At 42.7% G+C, this 22,516-nt stretch overlaps 3 protein-coding genes and 1 pseudogene across 3 annotated transcripts in view; 3 read left to right on the forward strand and 1 right to left on the reverse strand.

The window, feature by feature from the left end:
* Positions 1-3,347, forward strand: part of LOC139533338 (uncharacterized) — a 76,891-nt gene extending 73,544 nt beyond the window's left edge. Inside the window, exons 3-6 of the mRNA XM_071331392.1 lie at positions 1,199-1,338; positions 2,775-2,890; positions 3,035-3,081; positions 3,234-3,347. Of these exons, the coding sequence (XP_071187493.1) occupies positions 1,199-1,338; positions 2,775-2,890; positions 3,035-3,081; positions 3,234-3,347 (417 nt within the window). The remainder of the gene's footprint in view (positions 1-1,198; positions 1,339-2,774; positions 2,891-3,034; positions 3,082-3,233) is intronic.
* Positions 3,348-6,203: 2,856 nt separating this feature from the next.
* LOC139533339 (uncharacterized) lies at positions 6,204-12,555 on the forward strand. Its single transcript, XM_071331393.1, has 6 exons — positions 6,204-6,290; positions 6,420-6,765; positions 8,412-8,753; positions 11,821-12,165; positions 12,362-12,392; positions 12,501-12,555. The coding sequence occupies exons 1-6, from the start codon at positions 6,204-6,206 to the stop codon at positions 12,553-12,555; spliced, it is 1,206 nt and encodes a 401-aa protein (XP_071187494.1).
* A 1,166-nt stretch (positions 12,556-13,721) lies between these two features.
* LOC139533340 (uncharacterized) lies at positions 13,722-15,289 on the forward strand (annotated as a pseudogene).
* Positions 15,290-18,881: 3,592 nt separating this feature from the next.
* LOC139534481 (uncharacterized) lies at positions 18,882-20,794 on the reverse strand. The gene is made up of 6 exons (XM_071333658.1): positions 20,725-20,794; positions 20,172-20,516; positions 19,981-20,022; positions 19,633-19,764; positions 19,466-19,500; positions 18,882-19,375 (listed from the first exon to the last, which is right to left on the reverse strand). The coding sequence occupies exons 1-6, from the start codon at positions 20,765-20,767 to the stop codon at positions 19,256-19,258; spliced, it is 717 nt and encodes a 238-aa protein (XP_071189759.1). The 5' UTR covers positions 20,768-20,794; the 3' UTR covers positions 18,882-19,255.
* Between the last annotated feature and the right edge of the window lie 1,722 nt (positions 20,795-22,516).

Genomic DNA, 22,516 nt, shown 5'->3' on the forward strand with positions numbered 1-22,516 from the left:
TCACCAGATTTACAGTCCAATTGCCAACACAACAGCGTGGTTGGTTGGTGATGCATTTAATTTTAGAATGACTTTTTATAATGGGCAAAATATTTTAGCGACTAAAAGCAGGGGTTGATGGGGGTTAGACAGTGACACCGACCAGCTGTTATTTTCCACTGTGGTGAGTCTAACATGCATCTCTCTCTCTCTCTCTCTCTCTCTCTCTCTCTCTCTCTCTCTCTCTCTCTCTCTCTCTCTCTCTCTCTCTCTCTCTCTCTCTCTCTCTCTGACTCTCAACCTGCTCAGGTCGTCTGGCATCTCTGCTCTCTCCTCTCTGCTCTCTCTCTCTCTGCTGGGGCTCTCTCTGCTCTCTCTCATCGTCTCTGCATCTGGCTCTCTCTCTCTCGGTCTCTCAGGTCTCTCTCTCTCTGACTCGGGTCTCTCTCTCTCATCTCATCTCGGTCTCTCTCTCTCTGGGACTGCTCTCTCTCTCTCTCTGGAGACAAACAAGCTAAAATAATTTTTCCATACCCCAAACTGCACACAATCTCCTATAATGACAAAGCAAAAACTGTTATTTAGAAATGTTTGCAAATGTATTAAAAATAAATAACTGAAATATCAAATGTATATCCTCCGCCAAAAGTTTTCAGACCCTTTACTCAGTACTTTGTTGTTTGGCAGCGATTACAGCGTTAAGTCTTCTTGGGTATGGTGCTACAAGATACACCTTTGTTTGTACAGTGCATTCGGAAATATTCAGACCTCTTCCCTTTTTCCACATTTTGTTACGTTACATCCTTATTCTGAAATGGATTAAATCACTTTTTTCCCTCATCAATCTACATGCAATACCCCATAATGATAAAGTGAAAACAGGTTTTTCGATAGTTTTGCTAATGTTCTAAAAAATAAAAAGCAGAAATTCCTTATTTACATAAGTATTCAGACCCTTTGCTATTAGACTCGAAATTGAGCTCAGGTACATCCTGTTCCCATTGATCATCCTTGAGATGTGTCTACAAATTGTTTGGATATTCGGGAGACTTGTCCCAAAGCCACTCCTGCGTTGTCTTGGCTATGTGCTTAGGGTCATTGTCCTATTGGAAGGAGTAATCCTTTCCAGCCTTTGCAGCAGCTAATGGGGATCCATGATAACTACAAATACAAATACACCCATGGAAACAGGAGAGATCAGTGTCAGAAGAGCCCTGAGGCTGGGTCTCCTACACAGAGCTGTGTCTACAACCTCCCCAAGAGGAACCTCAGCCCCTCTGATGCTGGGACTTACTACTGTGCTGTGGCCTCATGTGGGGAGATACTGTTTGGAGACGAGACCAAACTGGATGTCGAAGGTAAGCTGTACAGACCAAAAGTATACCACTCACTTGCTCTCATTTTTGTAAATCTATCTTTTTGAAGCGATAGAAGATGTTCAACGTTTAAGCCAATATCACTCATTAGCATCTCGGTAAAAGTGTTTGAGAAATAATAGTTAATCATTTTACAGTAGCTCTGTTTCCATGTTTCAGATGTGTTGGATGATCAGTCTAATCCATCCCTCTTCATCATTCTATCTTGCCTGACAACTGCAGTGATTCTGAGTGTGATTGTCAAAGTTATCCTCTGTGTGAACGGGACCAAGCTTGACATTGACCGTAAATCAGACTTCTGACATCTGATATTTTTGGACATTCTTTCACTGTGATTAAATTCTATGCCTGGTTGAGCAAAATGCCCTGCATTTTCTCCATCACTCTTGATGTACTACTGCCTGGGTGTAGCATTTCCTCTATCCCTGTTGATGTACTTTCTGGGTGTAGCATTTCCTCTATCCCTGTTGATGTACTTTCTGGGTGTAGCATTTCCTCCATCACTGTTGATGTACTGCCTGGGTGTAGCATTTCCTCCATCACTGTTGATGTACTGCCTGGGTGTAGCATTTCCTCTATCACTGTTGATGTACTGCCTGGGTGTAGCATTTCCTCTATCCCTGTTGATGTACTTTCTGGGTGTAGCATTTTCTCCATCACTGTTGGTGTACTGCCTGGGTGTAGCATTTCCTCCATCACTGTTGATGTACTGCCTGGGTGTAGCATTTCCTCCATCACTGTTGATGTACTGCCTGGGTGTAGCATTTCCTCCATCACTGTTGATGTACTGCCTGGGTGTAGCATTTTCTCCATCACTGTTGGTGTACTGCCTGGGTGTAGCATTTTCTCCATCACTGTTGATGTACTGCCTGGGTGTAGCGTTTCCTCCATCACTGTTGGTGTACTGTCTGGGTGTAGCATTTTCACCATCACTGTTGATGTACTGCCTGGGTGTAGCATTTCCTCCATCACTGTTGATGTACTGCCTGGGTGTAGCGTTTCCTCCATCACTGTTGATGTACTGCCTGGGTGTAGCGTTTCCTCCATCACTGTTGATGTACTGCCTGGGTGTAGAATTTCCTCTATCACTGTTGGTTGATGTACTGCCTGGGTGTAGCATTTCCTCTATCACTGTTGATGTACTGCCTGGGTGTAGAATTTCCTCTATCACTGTTGGTTGATGTACTGCCTGGGTGTAGCGTTTCCTCCATCACTGTTGATGTACTGCCTGGGTGTAGCGTTTCCTCTATCACTGTTGATGTACTGCCTGGGTGTAGCATTTCCTCCATCACTGTTGATGTACTGCCTGGGTGTAGCATTTCCTCTATCACTGTTGATATACTGCCTGGGTGTAGTATTTCCTCTATCACTGTTGATGTACTGCCTGGGTGTAGCATTTCCTCCATCACTGTTGATGTACTGCCTGGGTGTAGTATTTTCTCCATCACTGTTGATGTACTGCCTGGGTGTAGCGTTTGGTCTGTGTGTCATCCTGATCATTGTCCGTTTGTGCATCAAGATGGCCAGGAGAGAATGTGAACAGCGCAGAGGTAAGCAACTATCATTGTGCACAATATATGAAATTGTTGGTACAGAGCAAATTACATGTTTTTTATCATACAACTGGGTTCATTCATTGTATGATGATGATGATGTTGATTCATGTGTTTGATTGAAAGGGACTTACCCTCATCCAAGAGTTCCGGGAGTTCCCACTAATAGCCAGGTTCGCAGACCTAACACTTGTTGAGCTGCTGCTGAATCAAGAAATGTTTTATTCAATGAAAATATACATTTTCTTAGAGGTGTTATTTGACTATACAGCAATGTTTTAGTCTAATACCCAATATTTGGAATATTTGTGCTATTTCTCTCAAGATCAAGATGTTGACACTCCATTATGCCGCTTTAAACGTCGTCCACAAGAAGCGGAAGGCCGGGAGACAGAGGAGCGCCATGGACAGAGACACGGTGTATTCTGACATGGACTGAAACGTCAACTTGTCCTCTTTATTAACTTGCATTGATTTGATGTATTCCACACTAGTCCTATCAGTGACTTTTTTATTGTACGTGCCTTAAAATAACTTGTGCCTTAAAATAACACCACGTTTCCAATTTCACTGGTAGGTTTGCAGGGAAGAGCATACAGTAGACCGACAACTCAAAGAATTGATTTTGTGCAACAATCATCCTGATTACTGCATATATGCATATAAAAGTAGTTCCACGTTCCAAATGTATTTGTCCCAGATGGCAATTGGTTTTGCAGCAGAGGAGCATAAAAACAACAACATGACACATGAAAAACATAGGTGGAGGTGGGCACAGTCAGCCAGGATGGATTCTGCCTTCCTCGCCACTTGTCTGTTGAGCAAATCAGAGTACATTCAATACTTTTAGACTTTTAGATGCCTCAAACTCTTTTTTAGCTGTATCCTGTGTCACACCTCTCTGTGTTGTTCTGACTGCCTTAATAAATAGATTTTCCACTAACATAAACTCATCTCTAACCTCCAGCAATGACTGTCAGTCCTCATCACACTCTCTCTACACACAGCTCAGTACAGCGATAGGCCTGGCTCACAGTCTGCATGCCAATTCATCCCAAAGGTGTTTGATGGGGTTGAGGTCAGGGCTCTGTGCAGGCCAGTCAAGTTCTTCCACACCGATCTCGACAAACCATTTCCGTATGGACCTTGCTTTGTGCACGGGGGCATTGCCATGCTAAAACAGGAAAAGGCCTTCCCCAAACTGTTACCACAAAGTTGGAAGCACAGAATTGTCTAGGATGTCATTATATGCTGTAGCGCTATGATTTCCCTTCAATGGAACTAAGGGGCCGGAACCATAAAAAACAGCCCCAGACCATTATTTCTCCTTTACCAACAGTTGGCACTATGCATTCAGGAAGGTAGCGTTCTCTTGGCATCTGCCAAACCTAGATTAGTCCGTCAGACTGCCAGATGGGGAAGTGTGATTCATCACTCCAGAGAACTAATTTTCACTGCTCCAGAGTCCAATACCGGCGAGCTTTACATCACTCCTGCCGATGCTTGGCATTGCGCATGGTGATCTCAGGCTTGTGTGTGGCTGCTCGGCCATGGAAACCCATTTCATGAAACTCCCAATGAGCAGTCATTGTGCTAACATTGCTTCCAGAGGCAGTTTGGAACTTGATAGTGAGTGTTGCAGCCGAGAACAGATGACTTTTACCCGCTACGCGCTTCAGCACTCGGTGGTCCCGTTATATAATCTTGTGTGGCCTACCACTTCACGGCTGAGCCATTGTTCATCCTAGACATTTCCACTTCACAATAACAGCAGTTATTGTTACAGTTGACCGGGGCAGCTCCAGCAGGGCAGAAATTTGAATTGGAAAATTTGTTGGAAATGTGGCATCCTATGACAGTGCCACGTTGAAAGTCACTGAGCTATTCATTAAGGCCATTCTATTGCCAATGTTTGTCTATGGAGATTGCATGGCTATATGCTCAATTCTATACACCTGTCAGCAATGGATGTGGCTGAAATAATACAATCCACAAATTTGAAGAGGTGTCCAAATACTTTTGTATATACAGTGCATTCGGAAAGTATTCAGATCCCTTGACTTTTTCCACATTTTGTTCTGTTAAAGCCTTATTCTACAATGGATTTTTTAAAATTTACATTTAAGTCATTTAGCAGACGCTCTTATCCAGAGCGACTTACAAATTGGAAAGTTCATACATATTCATCCTGGTCCCCCCGTGGGGAATGAACCCACAACCCTGGCGTTGCAAGCGCCATGCTCTACCAACTGAGCCACAAATCTCAATCTACACAAAATACCCCATACTGACAAAGCTAATACAGTTTTTAAAATACATTTTAGCAAAGTCATTACAAATAAAAAACGTAAATATCACATTTTTTTATTGAATTCAAGGAAGTCTTTGCATAAGTAAGGCACACAATCTATTTCTTCAAGTCATCTCTCCTCAGAAATGTTTTATCCTCTTTCAGACGTGTCGATATCATGCCACTCACACCAACCTACACGCAGGGAACCAGTTTACAGGTACTTGCGGTCTGCCCTAAGCAAGATGGGGCCGTATCGATGCTTTCGTCAGGTCTGCTGACCTTGTACACACAGGACCCTGCAACCTGCTCCCTTTGTCTCATTGTGGTTTTCAGAAGGATGTCTATTTGGTGTAAGACTGTTGTTCTTACAATCTTTACTTGTTGTTAATGTTGCCACTGACAGTTTGCAGCCGTAAACTTACTTGGATATGTGTATAGTTATCTGAAATCAGTTCCAAACCACAAGGAACTGCCAATGAACTCTAATTGAACCCTCTGGGTTAACCGTCTCATGTCTGATACAGCACCATCTATTCTAGATCGTAGAGTCCAGGGGGAGGGAGAATTCTCAGTACTTTCTCAATCAGACAGTCTTTGTGAAGCACAAAGACTACTGCAGGGTCCTCTGTAAGAAGACCAAAAGAGGAGGAACCTCCTTCTGATAGATTGCCTCCTATGAGAACAACAATAACCAGAGAGTGAAACAGAGTAAATAACATGTCATATAGTGGTTGGCTGAAGATTCCAATAAGACAAGCACTCTCGGGTGTTACACTTCAGTTAGTGGATGTTTCTGTGAATCATAGGGAATCAGACTAACATACAATTTACTTGTTTTATCCTGTCATCTGATGTACTGTAACTGTTAAATTACTTGGTAGCCAGCAGCGACCGGAAGACCCATGAGGCGGCGCACAATTGTCCGGGTTAGGGGAGGGTTTGGCCGACCGGGTTGTCCTTGTCCCATCTTGCACTAGCAACTCCTGTGGCGAGCTGGGCACAATGCACGCTGACACGGTCGCCAGGTGCACAGTGCTGGCGGGGTCGTGTTCCGGAGGACGCATGGCTCTTGACCTTCGCCTCTCCCGAGTCAGTATGGGAGTTGCAGCAATGGGACAATACGGTAACTACCAATTGGGGAGAAAAATTTGTTTAAAAAAATACAATAAAAAAAATATAAAATAAAAGAAGATTTACTGACAGGATATTTATTTTCAGGTTCAGAGTCCAACAGCAAGACAGTTCTACAGCAGTCTGTGTCTAAATCAGTCCAGCCAGGAGACTCTGAACTGTACAATACAAACTGAGACCTGTGAAGGAGAACTATTGGTCTACTGGTTCAGACATGGCTCAGGAGAATCCCGTCCAGGAATAATTTACACCTATGGAGACAGGAGTGACCAGTGTGAGAATAGCCCTGAGGCTGGGTCCCCTACACAGAGCTATGTTTACAACCTCCCCAAGAGGAACCTCAGCCTCTCTGATGCTGGTACTTACTACTGTGCTGTGGCCTCATGTGGGGAGATACTGTTTGGGAACTGGACCAAGCTGGATGTTGAGTGTGGTCACTGTGATGATCCACAGATGAGAATCCTGGTCCTTCTCTCCATCATAAGAACTGGAGAATATTCTCCTCTCCTGTCTGAACATCTTCATCATCATTTATACCACCAGGAAATAGATCAATCTAAGACAAATGTCGATGGACTTTGGTTTTGCAGTAAATGTTGGAAATATCATCACAAAGTATTGAAAATAAGTATTTATTGAGATTGCTGAGTCGTTTCGTATTGCATTTCTAAAAAAATGAATGGCCTGTGACCTTGTTTAAGAAGTTATATTTCATTTGATTAAATTGTACTTTTGAAATCCCTGTATACGTTGCTTATTTTAGCATTAATAAATATCCATTTAAACAACTGATACTGAATAAAATAGACTTGTTCCTTCTCTTGTGTTCTGTACATAAAGTATGTCTGTATGAATGTGTGCAGAGGCCTTCTGCAGACCCAACCTACTGATAAATGCTAGTCCCACCCATTCATGCACCCACACAGCGAGATGTTTACAGGTACCTGCACTCTGTGGTCTGCTGTGAGCACAAAACAAGACCGTCTCTACGCTTTGGACAGGCCTGCTGGCCTTTTACACACCCTGTGTCTCTATGTGGTTTTCAGCAGGATGTCTATGTGATGTCACTCTGTTTTCTCTCAATCTTTCAATGTTGTTCACAACCATGACAATTAGCAACACAGTCTATTTATATACTGTATGCCATGTAGCCTGTATCTTGTCACTTACAAGATCATAGGTTTAATTAATTCAAACTACAATCATTTGTTTACAGAGTTTAAAGTAGAAATTGTATCAATGTACAGTGAAGAGGCCTACCCACGATGTACACCCCTACTAAACTCTCAACTAGTATCCTACACTTGAGTTAGTACATGAATGACTGGGATAAGACTGACTTTCATTCTGTAGGTAGGTGTTTCACCCACATACCCTCACAGTAATGCTCCACCCCTGTTCACCCTACAAATCAGGATATGTTCTATGTATAACAGTCCCCCTACAGGTCATCAGGAGTACTGCCTGTAACTGTTGCATGGGGTGGGGCTAAATCTATCTTAGGCACACAACTGAGTTTGACAACAAGAGGATACAGGTATATGTATGTGTAATGTATGCTTGAAAATGTACTGCATACTTATTCTATTTTCCCATTGCCTCAGTATTGGACATATTTGATTCAGTTGGTGCCCACATACCAAACTATACAATGTTTAAAAAAAATATTTAATTATCATCTAGACACCATAAAGTGTGTATGCTTCACACACCATCTACAAAATATCCTATACAGTAAGCATTGGTTCACTTTGCATGGATTATATGGGAGATTTTCACTTACGAAGACCATGGTTGGCTGAATAAGTTGTTAACAAAAATGACGCGTCCAGTTTGACCAATCACCAATAACCCCATAGTTGAAGTGTTGTCTACATGGATGGACTTTTTCCACTCAAGACAAAGGTTGTGAAGAGGACATACTGGCACTTCTTGTAGATGTGAGGAAGTCCAGCTTTGATATTTCTCTGCTTAAGGGATGTACACTCGGGTTCTTTATTGATGCAATTCATCAATGATTTTTTTTGGTATATAAAGGACTTGTGTAAGTAATGGATCATGTCTCTGTGTGTATTCTAGCTGCTTCACAATCCTCAGAAATTCATCTTGTTACAGCCAATGTTGGAGAAACAGTGACTTTGCACGACTTCTATAAAGGCAACCTGGCACTGTACTTTATGTGGTACAAGCAAACAATGGGTGACAATCCTCAACTTTTATCAACCTTTTACAAGTATAACAAGAATGCAACATTTTACCATGAATTTAAGGATAACACTCGCTTTTCAGTGCAAAGCGGTAAAGGAATGAATCACCTAAAGATCTCAGACATGCAGCTCTCTGATTCAGCCTCATATTACTGTGGGAACTCTTATGCCAACCAGGTGGAGTTTGGAGCAGGACTCATTCTCACTGTGAAAGGTACAACATCTGAATTTAGAGACAAAGGAAATAGTAACTAATGTTCTGCAACTATAAACTGTAATCTTGAGGACTTTTCCCACATTACGTTTTGAATACGATGGGAACAGATTTACTGACTTACAAACCTTTGTGAGGGATCAGCCGGATCAAGTGGTCCGACTCCGCCCTCTCCTGGAGGTGGGCCGCAGTACAGCCACTACTGATGAGCTCACCTGAGTTCAATTGACTGATTATTGTTTGTGCTCTCTGAAGGGGCAGAGAGAAAGAGTGATTATGAGTTGGAGACTATGGTGAATTCCCAGACAGTAGGTTTCCTGGTAATAAAGCTGAAGCTGTTGGAGTGGTGTTTGGTAACAACCGTTAGTTTATATATATATATATATATATATATATATTTTGCTAGCCATTACCCTGGCCTTTGTTTGTATGGTCCTGGGGAGAGTTGAAAGAAGAACACCCAATACAGTTTCCTCCTTTTTTTTAAAGTCACGTTTCTGCATCTCATGCTGTCCCGCTTAGGATTTCGTCAGTGAATAGGTATGGCCTTTTACATTGGTGGAGAATGCGGGCAAAAGAAGCAGAGACTGACCGAATCCCCCCCCCGCCCCATAGCAAAGGCGAAGGACAGAAGATGAGCAAGGCCATTTTGACCCAGCTGGCGGCATGCGCCGTACAACAGGGGCAAACACTGGCCGCAATCCAACAGGACCTGACAACGGGAGAGGCTGGCAGACAGGAGAGCCACACCGAGCGTGAACATCCTGATCCCACGGATCAGCAAGGAGGACGACATTGAGGCCTACTTCCTGGCCTACGAACGGAAGGCCAGGTAAGACGTATGGCCTGAAGGAGAGTGGGCCAGGCTGATCAGGCCCCTGCTATCAGGGCCAGCACAGGTGGCTTATTACGACCTTGGCGAAGAAGCTGAGCTGGACTACGACAAGTTGACGGCAGAGGTGTTGGCTCGGTATAACCTGAACCATTGCGAGAGAGCCCAGAGGTTTCACGGATGGACCTACAGGGATGACGAATCACCCAGAGTACAAGCGTTCCAGTTAGTCCGCCTAGTGAAAGGCTGGCTGGGGTCCGCCCGGTCCGTAACGGGACTACTTTAGACAATCATGGTTGACAAGTGCTTGAGAGCTGCCGCCTACCCTACTAAGAACAATAAGCCAGAGCAACCCCCAGACACTGGATGCCCTAGTCAGGGCTATTGAGAACTCTAGGGCTACAGAGTCCCTTTTGGAGGCTTGTAGGTGTGGGAAGCCGGCACAAGAAGCCCTACTCTGAGTGGAGAAGAAGAGGGAGAAGCTACCACCAGAGAGGGAGAGAATGAGACATGAACCGGTGTTTTAAATGTCAAGCCCTAGGACACATTGTACGACACTGCCCGGAAAAAAGATGAGCCCATGCCCACCGAGTCCCCTAACCTGAGCCCTGGCCCCTCCCAGGCAAGGGATATTCCTCATCAAGCGCCCTGCTGGCAGGTAAAGACGGCCCCCGCCCGGCGTGTTCCAGTGAGAATAGGCGGAACTGAAACATTTGCGTTCCTGGACTCTGGCAGCATGGTCTCCCTCAGCCAAAGGGATATACAGGACGACTGGACAATGTTAAGGCGAAGTGAAGGTATCATGCATACACAGCGACGTCCAGGGGTACCCCTGGGCCCGAGTAAAGATGACCACACCTGTGGGAAAGGTCACTATGGTGAGGGGCCTGTCACCGAACTTGTCAGTTCCCGTCCTCCTCGGTCGTGACTTGCCACTCTTCCACCGGTTGTGGCCCAATGTGGAGAAGCATGAGAAGGGCTGACGAGAAGAGGAGCTCACAGCATCGCATGGGCCTGGCACATAACCCGATAACCCGGTTGCCCGCCATAAACTTCGGGGAAAGAAAGTAAAACACACGGGGTGACTAGACGGTCTACTAGGGGAACAGGAGAAGCATGATGAGGAGTCCACACGACGGCTGCGGCGGGTCTTCGAAGAGACGTGCCCTGGAATCGAGCCAAGGCGAAGAGGGATCCAGGCAGGCAAGGATAAGAGGCAGGAGGAAAGAGAACGGCTTCGACAGATCTTCCCAGAGTCCACACCAGAGGAGTCCTGGCCGGTGTTTGGCACGGAGACCAACGACGGCAACATAGATCGAACACCGTCCGACGGCTACAGCAGTTTCCCTTTCCGAAGACCTTATGGGTAAGTTTTGCACGGCCCAACAGCGAGATCCAGAGGTGCTAAGGCTTATGGCCGAAGTGACAATAATTGGTGGGAAGAGGCTACAGGATGAGGGTGAGTTACATTTCCCATATTTTGACATGCGTCACATCCTATTATATTGGATATGTAGGAGAAGGGAGGGGGAGTTCGAACTATTTGTAGTACTCAGTTCATATCAAGACACTGCGCTGCACTTGGCCCACTCCCATGTCTTGGGCAGACATTTATAACTGGAGAAAAAAGCTGATGGTACTCACCCGGTCATACTGGCTGGGGGTGACCAGAGACGTAGCCGAATACTATGCTACTGTAGAGAGAGGCGCTGGAGATTAAATGGGCGCTAGGGTATCTGAGGTACTACCTCCTGGGGAGAGGTTTCCGTCTGGTCACAGATCATGCCCCCTCAAGTGGATGGCGGCACAGAGGGACACCAATAGCTGGATAATGAGGTGGTTCCTAGCACTGCAGCTGTTTAAATTTGAGGTGGTTCACAAACCTGGAAAACTACACGGGAACGCGGATGCGCTTTCTCGCCGAGACCTGGTATGGCTGGAACAAGTGGTCCAACTACACCCTCTCCTGGAGGTGGGCCGCAGTACAGCCACTACTGATGAGCTCACCCGAGGCCAGTTTACTGATTGTTTGTGCTCTCTTAAGGACCTGATTGAAGGGGCAGAGACATAGTGATTATGAGCCGGAGTCTATGGCGAATTCCAGGACAGTAGGATTCCCGGTTATAGGGTCGGCTCAAGCTGTTGGTCACTTGTCTGTGTCTCATTTTGTGCTGTCCCGCCTAGGATTTCGTCAGTGAATAGGTACGGCCTTTCACACTTTCTTGTCAGGTTCAGGGTCCAGAAACATGACTGTGCTCCAGCAGCCTGTGTCTGAGTCAGTCCAGCCAGGAGACTCTGTGACTCTGAACTGTACAATACACACTGAGACCTGTGTAGGAGAACACAGTGTCTATTGGTTCAGACATGACTCAGGAGAATCCCGTCCAGGAATCATTTACACCCATGGAGACAGGAGTGATCAGTGTGAGAAGAGCCCTGAGGCTGGGTCTCCTACACAGAGCTGTGTCTACAACCTCCCCAAGAGGAACCTCAGCCTCTCTGATGCTGGGACTTACTACTGTGCTGTGGCCTCATGTGGGGAGATGCTGTTTGGGAACGGGACCAAGCTAGACATTCAAGGTAGGTGATATGGCTTGCATCTTTTTAAATATTTTACTAATCTATTGTGTAGAACACTTACTTGATATTCTGAGTGTCCTCTATCAATGTTTATCTCCACAAGCCATAGGGCAGACCCTATTCTCTTGCTGTAATGCCTGGGTGTAGCATTGACTTGTAAATCCTGGTCATTGTCCTTGTTTGCATCATGTACAAGATGAACCAGAGAAAGTGTCTGCAGTGCAGAGGTATGTGACAACCTTTTAGAAGTTGCTCTTCTTTAATATCACCATCTACAGATGTACCTGCAGTGGAAGAATGAGTTCTATCTTTATCTTTGGTGTGTTTCTTTTCAGGATCAGTCTCTCTGACATGTCGAGCAGTCTCTTCTACAGATGCAGGGGTAAGTAGAATTCCTGAAATTTTGTATTTAAGGAATTTGTGAGGTCTCGGTAGTCATTTATGCAGATTAACTTGGTATTCTTGGACACAGGGACTATCTGCTTGAAACATGTATGTATTAGAATCGGCCAGGGACAGGTTGAAAATGTCAATGAAAGGTGTGTGTGTGTGTGATTTTATATATATATTTATTTCAATGTGAATTTGGTCAGGTCGTCAAAGTTACACATTGCTGCTTTAATTTGTAGTGTTAAACCGTTTTTCTCTCTTATCATGCCGCTAACGCCCTCAAACACACAGCAACCTATTTACAGTTACTCTGTGGTCTGTGATGAACACAAGATGAGAATGTATCTTCACTTTGTTAGGTCCTGTTGGCTTTGTACACATAACCCTCTGCTCTCTTTCTTTCTCTCTGCTCTTTCTCTCTCTCCTCTCTCGCGCTCACTCTCTCTTTCTCTCTTTTTGTTTCTTTCTGTGGTTTTCAGCCAGATGTCTCAGAACTCTTAGCTATCTCATACTCTAGGCGATACTACTTGCTATTCAAGTTGACCATTTTAACAACCGTAAACCAACTATTTTGATGAGGCAGCTCATCTAAACATAGTCGACTGAAATCTGTGAAACACTGAGCTATGTATTAGGTTATTTCAACTAGATCTGTAGTTCTTAGTCAAACACAACAGTTTTAACAGTGAAGTATTAGTATCACCTATAGGACTAGAGGAATCTGCTTCCTCAATATCAAAATCATATGAAGTGATGCTATCCATCCAATTGAGTGTAAACCCTGAGTTAGAGATTTTTTTAGTGAAGTGACTGTGGTGATAGAAGCCCTAGAGGATGACAGTGTCATTGCATGCATGCTCCTAACAAGTTCACAACTGATTCTCTTGATGTTGACCACAGTAGCTGTAGTGATAAAGAATAAGGGATGCCAAACTTGAATGATTATTACCAAATTTGTACTAAATCTATAAGGATAAGAATATAATACAATCTTTGTCTGATTTAGTCCAGCCTGTGACTCTGAACAATGTGAAGGAGATTGTTCTTCCAGAATAAGGCGTCAACAAAAATGATGGGTCCAGTTCGACCAATCACCTGCAACTCCATTGTTGAAGTGTTGTCTACATTGGTGGACTTTTTTCCACCAAAAACAGGTTGTGAGGAGGATGACACCTTCAAAGAGGATCACACTGTGTCTGATATTTCCACTTCTTGTAGAGATGGGTAAGTCCAACTTTTATATTTCTCTGTTTATGAGATGTCTGCCCTTGATTTGGATGCTTGAGATATTACATGTAATACTTTACAGACACTTTGAATATTCTAAGTTGTATTTTGGGTATGTAACAGCAAATATACTATATTGTTCATGTTCCTTAATAGATGTAGTAGCTGGTACTGAATCCTCATCCATACTTCAGGACAGTGGTCTCATATTAGCCAACGTTGGAGACACAGTGATTGTGCACTGCTTCTATAAAGGCCACATGGACATGCATTTCTCCTGGTACAAGCAACACTTAGGAGATAAGCTTCAACTCTTCTCAACCGCCTTTAAGTTTGACAGGAAAGCAACATTTTAACATCAGTTTAAGGATAACCCTCGATTCTCAGTGGAAAATGGCCCAAAAAAGAATCACCTAAGGATCTCAGACATGCAGCTCTCTGATTCAGGCACATACTACTGTGGAAGCTCTTATGGCAACAAGGTGGAGTTGGGAGTAGGAGCCATTCTCATAGTAAAAGGTACGTTTTTGTAAAATTGAATTTACAGATATACGGTGTCAATGGTGTTATACGGTGTTATATCTTAATCAGATGAGATGTTTATTTAACAAATGTTGAGTTTGAACACTTCTACAGTAATATTATAGATATTCGATGCGTTTATCGATCTTGTCAGGATAAGGGTCCAGAAACATGACTGTACTCCAGCAGCCTGTGTCTGAGTCAGTCCAGCCAGGAGACTCTGACTCTGAACTGTACAATACAAACTGAGACCTGTGTAGGAGAACACAGTGTGTATTGGTTCAGACATGGCTCAGGAGAATCCCATCCAGGAATCCTTTACTCCCATGTAGACAGGAGTGATCAGTGTGAGAAGAGCCCTGAGGCTGGGCCTCCTACACAGAGCTGTGTCTACAACCTCCCCAAGAAGAACCTCAGCCTCTAATGGGACTTACTACTGTTCTGTGGCTTCATGTGGGAAGATACTGTTTGGGAATGGGACTGAGGTAAATTCCATTTAATCTGTAAATATCCCCAACGATACTATATATTCGTGCAAACAGCCTACCTCCAAATGATCTCATACATTTGACTCAACAAGCTATACAATATCACCTTTAGCTTTTGGTTCTATTTGTTTACTGTTTGATCTTCCTAAGTGCTCATGAATACAATATGGATTCCCTGACACCCTTTCCGCAGTTCCAGAGCATGATTCTCCATTTGATCTGAGTCCTACTGATCTAGCCTTGGTCGTCTCCAACATCGTTCTGGGGATAGTGACCCTTCTACTTGTCTGGGCGCTGTGCAAGACTTTGAACAGAGTTTTTACTTTATTTTATGTTACATATAACACAAGTTTATAAATGCCCAACATACAGTAAACTTGACCCCCCCAAAGATCTAGGTCAGGTTAAGATCCTTTCTGGGTTTCATGGTTTGTTTCCTTTTCTTCTTTAAGGTTGCAGCCCCTATCATCGCCAAGCCTATTTCTGACCTTTTTTAAGCTGTCTCCTCTCTGGGGAAGATCCCATTGCTTTGAAGGTAGCCAGTGCGTGTTCTTTATTTAAAGGGGGAGATCAAGATCTTAACTGTTATAGTCCAATTCCTATTTTGCCCTGTTTATCAGAAGTGTTGGAAGAACTTGTCAATAATCAACTGACTGGCTTTTTTGATGTCTGTAGTATTCTCTCTGGTATGCAATCTGGTATCTGCTCAGGTTATGGATGTGTCACTGCAACCTCAATAGTTCTAAATTATGTTACCATTGCCCTTGATTCTAAGCAATGTTGTGCTGCTATTGTCATTGACTGCCTATTGACTCTGAGGGTTTAGAAATTGAGGTAGTCGCCTCATACAAGTACTTGGGAGGATGGCCAGACGATACTGTGCTTCTCTCAGCACACATCAAAGCTGCAGGTTAAGGTTGAATATAGACTTGGTTTCCTCTATCGCAATCGCTCCTCTTTCAGATGACTATCCTACCAATGCTAGATTAAGTAGACTTAGTTTATAGATCATCAAGTAAGGGCAGCTAGATGTTGTTTACCATTTCGGCCATCCGATTTGCCATCAAGGCTCCTTATAGGACACATCACGGCACTCTGTAGTCCTCTATAAACTGGTCCTCTCTGTATACCCCTCACAAGACCCACGGGTTGATGCTTATTTATAAAACCCTCTTAGGCCTCACTCCCCCCAATCTGAGATACCTACTGCAGCCCTTATCCACCACATACAACACCTGTTCTGCCATTCACATTCTGTTAAAGGTCTCCAAAGCGCACACATCCCTGGGTCGCTCCTCTTTTCAGTTCGCTGCAGCAAGCAACTGGAACGAGCTGCAAAAAACACTCACTGGTCAGTTTTATCTCAATCTCTTCATTCAAAGACTCAATCATGGACACTCTTACTGACAGTTGTGGATGCTTTGTGTGATGTATCGTTGTTCATGACCAATAATGTTTGTACCATGTTGTGCTGCTGCCATGTGTTGAAACCATGTTGGCTTGTGGTGTTGCTACCATGCTGTGTTATCATTTTCAATATAGTTTCATTAGATTATTTAACTTTATTCGTGTCGTTCGGCGTGTTGCGTTGTTCGACTTTGTTGACGTTGGAGAGCTTAGCGCTGCATGGCCAGTGTGCTTGCTAATTCAAGAGGGAAAGAGTTCGTTCTGAATCCATGCAACGATTGTTCTGGACAAAGGACCCCTTGTACAACATTCTGATAGAAGATCAGCAAAAGTAGGAACCATTTTGTGATGCTATTTCATATATCTGTCGAACTGTGTACTAGTAGCTTTGCGCTCAGGTTTTGGTTATTCCCTTACCATAACTAAGTCTTATGTCGTAATGAAGATATTTTTAGAATTCTAACACTGCGATTGCATTAAGAACTAATGGATCTATCGTTTCCTATACAACATGTATTTTTTTGTAATGTTTATGAATAGCTATTTGGTCAGAACAGGTGAGAGTCTAATAGAAATATCTGCACATTCTGGGAAAAAGATGCTACGTTAGCACGTTATGCTACGTTATGCTACGTTGTATAACCACGGATTTCAGCTCTAAATATGCACATTTTTTGAACAAAACATAAGTGTATGTATAACCTGATGTTACAGGACTGTCATCTGAGGAATGTTTATGAAGGTTAGTGAAATTTAATATCTTTTGCTGGTTTATTCGCTAACGCTAACGTGCCTATTGCTATCGCTAACGTGCCTTGATGAATGAATGCGGTAGTGTGGTAGGCTATTGTAGTAAGCTAATATAATGCTATATTGTGTTTTCGCTGTAAAACACTTAGAAAATCTGAAATATTGGCTGTATTCACAAGATCTTTGTCTTTAATTTGCTATACACCATGTATTTTTCAGAAATGTTTTATGATGAGTATTTCGGTATGTCACGTTGGTGTCTGTAATTATTCTGGCTGCTTTCGGTGCAATTTCTGATTGTAGCCGCAATGTAAACTATGATTTATACCTGAAATATGCACATTTTTCGAACAAAACATAGATTTATTGTATGACATGTTATAAGACTGTCATCTGATTAAGTTGTTTCTTGGTTTCTTTGGTTTGTTCTAGGTTAGTTTGGTTGATTTTGATTTTGCTACCTGTGCTGTGAAAAATGTCTGTGCTTTTTTCTATTTGTTGGTGAGCTAACATAAATATATATTGTGTTTTCCCTGTAAAACATTTAAAAAATCAGACATGTTGGCTGGATTCACAAGATGTGTATCTTTCATTAGCTGTATTGGACTTGTTAATGTGTGAAAGTTAAATATTTCAAAATAAATTTTTGGAATTTCGCGCTCTGCCTTTTCAGTGGAATGTGGGAGGAGTTCCGCTAGCGGAACGGGGGGTGAGACAGGTTAATTCTTCCCAAAGGGTCGATACAGCTGTAATTCAGACAAAAAAAAAACATTTCACACAAGCACTGATATTAAACCCTTTCTCCTAAGCTGAGTCTCCTCCTCCACAACTGAACAGCCAACGCATCTCTGTTGCTAGACAGATCCTTAGTGATATCTGTTCTTCCTCACTTCATCTAACCTGACCTATACCCCCAAAGTGCTCACTCCTCCCCAGCTCAAGGCTGTCATGGTTATTGATACCAGCCTGTGTCTCTTCTCCTCCCAGAGGAACCCTGATGGCTAACAATAACATATCCTGACATAATGTAAATGTTATACCTTACCCTCTCTCCCTCAGTGACATTGTTTGTATCTAAGATCTCCACCCGTCTCACGTTATCAATGCCTGCCACATGTAATCGCTTCCCTGCACTCAACACATTCCAAGCTTAGTTGCACCCATTATATACCTTCCTCCTATAACCCTTAACTTCAAGTGTAGACCCTCAACCTTAGCACTCCGTCAGTGACATGAATAAGTATATTTTCATATTCTCAGAACCCACAGTTTTCAGGACTTATCGTTATTTTGTTTTGGCACACATGTTGATCCATCCTCAGTTTTATTCTCTACAGCCATTAAACTGTAACTGTTTTAATGTCATTGGACTCAGGATGAATTCCCTCATCGGTTTACTTCCTCTCCGGCAACTGAGTTAGGAAGGACACCTATATCTTTGTAGTGACTGGGTGTATTGATACACCATCCAAAGTGTAATTAATAACTGCACCATGCTCAAAGGGATATTAAATGTTGCTTTTTTAATTTTTTTTACCCATCTAACAATAGGTTACCTTCTTTGAGAGGCATTTGAAAAGAGAGAGAAGGAGAGAGAGAAAGAGAGAATAAGGGGTATTTCATCCCCCAGTGTTAGTCTATGAGATACACAGTGATGTTCACCTCAGCAGGTCTCCCTCTACGCTGAGCTGCTTCTTCCCGTCACTCACACCACAGGAAGTGATGCATACCCTCACTGGTCCCTCCTCTACCTCAGACCCAAATCCTTTTCTCCTTATAAGGTGCTTCTCAGAATAGGGGGCTGTGATCAGTACAATGCCAAGACAGGAAATACTAAGGGGGGAATAACATCATGATAAAGGCAATTTTGGTTTAATGCTTTATTTGGCTTTAGAAGTGATCAATACAATGCAATTGTTCACTGTTGGGTACTTTGCCCCCTCAGGGTCACCCTATAAAAAAATTACCAAATCACTAACAGACACAACAGAGATCTAAGTTAAGAGAGGCCAAAAGAGGCAACTACTCTGCGCCATTAAACAGTTGTGATTTGACTTCTAACTCCTCTCTATCCACACCCTGAACCACTGAGCTGTGTGGCCTAACTGAGTTGGAGAGAGCTACAGTGGCCCTGAGGTACAACTCACAAACATACACTGCAGAGACTGATTGATTTACATTTTAATACATTTAATATAACTACACAGAAAAGAGCAAGATTTAAACTTGTATTCTAAGATATGGCAAATCAATATTTTCAAAGATATGGCCAACCAATTTTCCTCCTCTTCCATCCTCCTCCACTTTCATCTTGTAGCAGCATACACTACATGGGTGTCCAGCTCCTTCTCTCTTCTCCTCTCCATCTTCCTCTTCTTGGAGGTGAAATTCAGAGCGACATAATTCACTGTATCTGGATCTTGGTTCTGTAGATTTGCCAACATGTTATTTTCACGATTGCTGAATTGCTTATATTTCAGTATTTAATCATGCACTATTTACCTGATCAGTTTTACCTGATCATTTTGTGGTTGTCTTTGAGAATCAGGTCCTGAAAATGATATAAAAGAGAGACGAGAGAATGGATCATTCCATTTTAATGTGCACACTTACTCCTCATGGGAAAAAACATCCACATTTGAAGTGTTCACATGTCCCATATTATCATGAAGTGGGTTCCTACCTGTGTTGTGTCTGTTTGCGTCTCGTCTGATCTTGAGGACCAGGATGAGGATGACTATAGGTAGAACAGCAGTCACAACACCCAGGATCACAACCAGGGAAAGGATGTACATGGTTCCATCATTATGCTCTCCTACAATACCAATAGTTCCATTACACTACCACCCATCACAACCAGTGGGAAATGGTTAATTGATCTATCATCCTTTCCTATCAAAAAATTATCATTTAGAATCACAAGTATAGAAACTATACACCATAATCAAACAATTATTAGCTCAGATTAAAGATATGGGTTAAAATTGATGTTTTAAATGATTTTCACCATACAATAACAGACTAAGCATACCTTCAGGACATTGCTCTGGCTCTTTGTCAGAATCTTTGTAACCTTTTGGATGAATAGGAGAGTTTAATATTCTGACTACAATAAAAGGTGATTGAACGTTGCCATGTTTCCAACCCTTTTATGTGCACACTTGTAGCACAAACTTTCATAGCATTCAGTTGTCACAGCTGAGAAATCGTTTAAAAGATTACCTTGAACCATCAGGACAGTCATGTTGGTGAAGATGAAATAATGATTGAACATTCCACAGCAGTACAGACCAGAATCAGCTACATCCACCTCTGTGATTTTGAGGAAGAATATTCTATTGTTGATGAACATTTCCATATGGCTGGGCTGAAAACCATTGTGATGCTTGACATACGGCTGAGAGCTGTACATCGACGCGATGCACAGAGGCTCTGAGACGCTGACTTGTTTGAACCAGGCAACGTGCCCTGGGACTTTAAGGACATTAGTGCACTGCAGGGTGACATTATGCCCCCGATGGACCACCACTGAGGGTAGCAGAGAGACCGAGATGACAGGGGTCATACCTGAAAGAGAGAGAGAACAGATTTATAAACACACATTTCTGTGTAATTATTACGGAATATACATCTGGTGTGATTTAATAAAAAGCTATTGTTCACATACAAAATATTTTGCACACTCACACATATACTACACACACACCTAGACACAGTCACGACTATTTGAAAGACCAAATCAATTAAAATCTGAACTGAAGATAGAGTAACTTACAGAAGCCGTAGAGGACCAGAGCTGGTACATATATTCGTGCCATTCTGTGTGTACATCTACTCTGCCAGACCATTAAGGAAGGACTGAATCTTCAAATATGAGAGATGAAAGTAACTTGTAATTATGGGCGGTACATAGTGTGACAACCATATAGCTGCATACACCACAGATTGATAACAAGCTACTGGTTTTCAATTTTTGCATTTTTTTTGAGAGAGAGAATTATATTTTATCATGATCATAGAGCTTCCCAGAATACAACATTTTAAATACTCAGAATTTATCAAATGTATTGCAATCCACCACATTTTGTCAGTTTTAAAGTAATAACCTTCGGGAAAAAGTCTGGATGACAACAAATATTTAAAATCTGAATCTGTTTTGTCAATGATGATGCCCAGCATGGTTTGATCTAATAACTGTGTTGGTCAGGAGACACCCTGGAGTTGGTACGTATTGGCTGGAATTGGTGGTGGTTGGCCAAAAGGGGGCACTATTCTGACTGTACTAAGTAGATCACTAAACGTAGGATCTCTTATGGTTTGCAGAAGCCATAATGGACTGGCCATCTGGCATTTGCCTGAAATGCCAGATGGACTTGTCCGTCTTTAGCCACATTGGGCCTCTGTAACTTTTTTTTTTCCCTACAAAATTATCATTATCTGGCTAATAATGAAATTCATGTAATTGACAATTTACTAACATCAGAAAACATTCATGTTCTGTGCATGTCTGAAACACACTTCGAAGATTCATTTTGATGATGCAGTAGTAGCTATACATGATTGTAGCATACACAGGAAAGATAGGAATGCAAATGGAGGAGGTGTTGCTGTATATGTCCGGAGTCATGTTCGTGTTAGGCTGAGAGAGGATCTGATGTCAGATGATGTGGAAGTAATATGACTACAGGTTCATCGGCCTCACCTAAAGCCTACTCTTGTAGGAAGTTTCTATAGACCACCGAGTGCTAAAAGTGCGTATTTGGACTATATGTGTGAAATGCTCAATAATGTATGTAATATCAATAGAGGTATATTTTCTAGGTGACCTAAATATTGACTGGTTGTCATCAAACTGTCCACTCAAAATGAAGCTTCAAGTTGTAACCGATGCCTGCAATGTGGTTCAGGTTATCAGTCAACCAACCAGGGTATTTACTAATGCGGCAGATATCTGCCCTAAAGCAGAATCCACACCCATCAGATGTTGTTATCATAATATATATGTTGAAATTCCAAGGTTCCAAAGAGTGGTACTAAAATAAGCAGTCATACAAGAGGTTTCGAAATGATTCCTATGTCGAAGAAATGGAAAGTATTTGCTGGTGTGATGTGTGTAATGAGGAACAACCTGATTCCACACTTGAAGCGTTTGTAAAATTGCTACTTCCGGTTACTGATAGGAATGCGCTCCGCAATAAACTGACTTTTAGAACTGCCAAATCCCCATGGATAGATGACGAATTGAAAAACTCTATGGCTTAAAGGGATGAGGAAAAGGGAATAGAAAATAATTCTGACAACGTAGCAGATTGGAAAATATACAGTCAATTTGTCACGCCTACTCCTGCTCCCTCCCTCCGGTGCTCGACGTCAACTGTCTACTAACCACCGGTCTTGGCAACCCACATTGCACACATCTGGTAATCATCATTGCGCACACCTGCGTTGGACCAGTGACCGAAAGGTTGCTAGATCGAATCCCAAGGTGAAAATTGGTCGTTCTGCCCCTGAGCAAGGCAGTTAAGTTGGACTATTTGTACACATCATTCGTGCTCTCGCCCATGTAT

The sequence above is a fragment of the Salvelinus alpinus genome, chromosome 11 (assembly GCF_045679555.1).
Source record: "Salvelinus alpinus chromosome 11, SLU_Salpinus.1, whole genome shotgun sequence".
Classification (NCBI taxonomy): Eukaryota; Metazoa; Chordata; class Actinopteri; order Salmoniformes; family Salmonidae; genus Salvelinus; species Salvelinus alpinus.

Bases quoted from the DNA above. Each gene is read 5' to 3' on its own strand.
- LOC139534481 (XM_071333658.1), bottom strand. From the start codon at position 20,767: ATGGCACGAATATATGTACCAGCTCTGGTCCTCTACGGCTTCT. The intron at 19,765-19,980 runs GTATGCTTAGTC...TTGGTATTGTAG, and splicing joins GCCAGAGCAATGTCCTGAAG to GAGAGCATAATGATGGAACC. The intron at 19,501-19,632 runs GTAGGAACCCAC...TATCATTTTCAG, and splicing joins CGCAAACAGACACAACACAG to GACCTGATTCTCAAAGACAA.
- LOC139533339 (XM_071331393.1), top strand. From the start codon at position 6,204: ATGCACGCTGACACGGTCGCCAGGTGCACAGTGCTGGCGGGGTCGTGT. The intron at 6,291-6,419 runs GTCAGTATGGGA...ATTTATTTTCAG, and splicing joins TTGACCTTCGCCTCTCCCGA to GTTCAGAGTCCAACAGCAAG. The intron at 12,393-12,500 runs GTATGTGACAAC...GTTTCTTTTCAG, and splicing joins AAAGTGTCTGCAGTGCAGAG to GATCAGTCTCTCTGACATGT.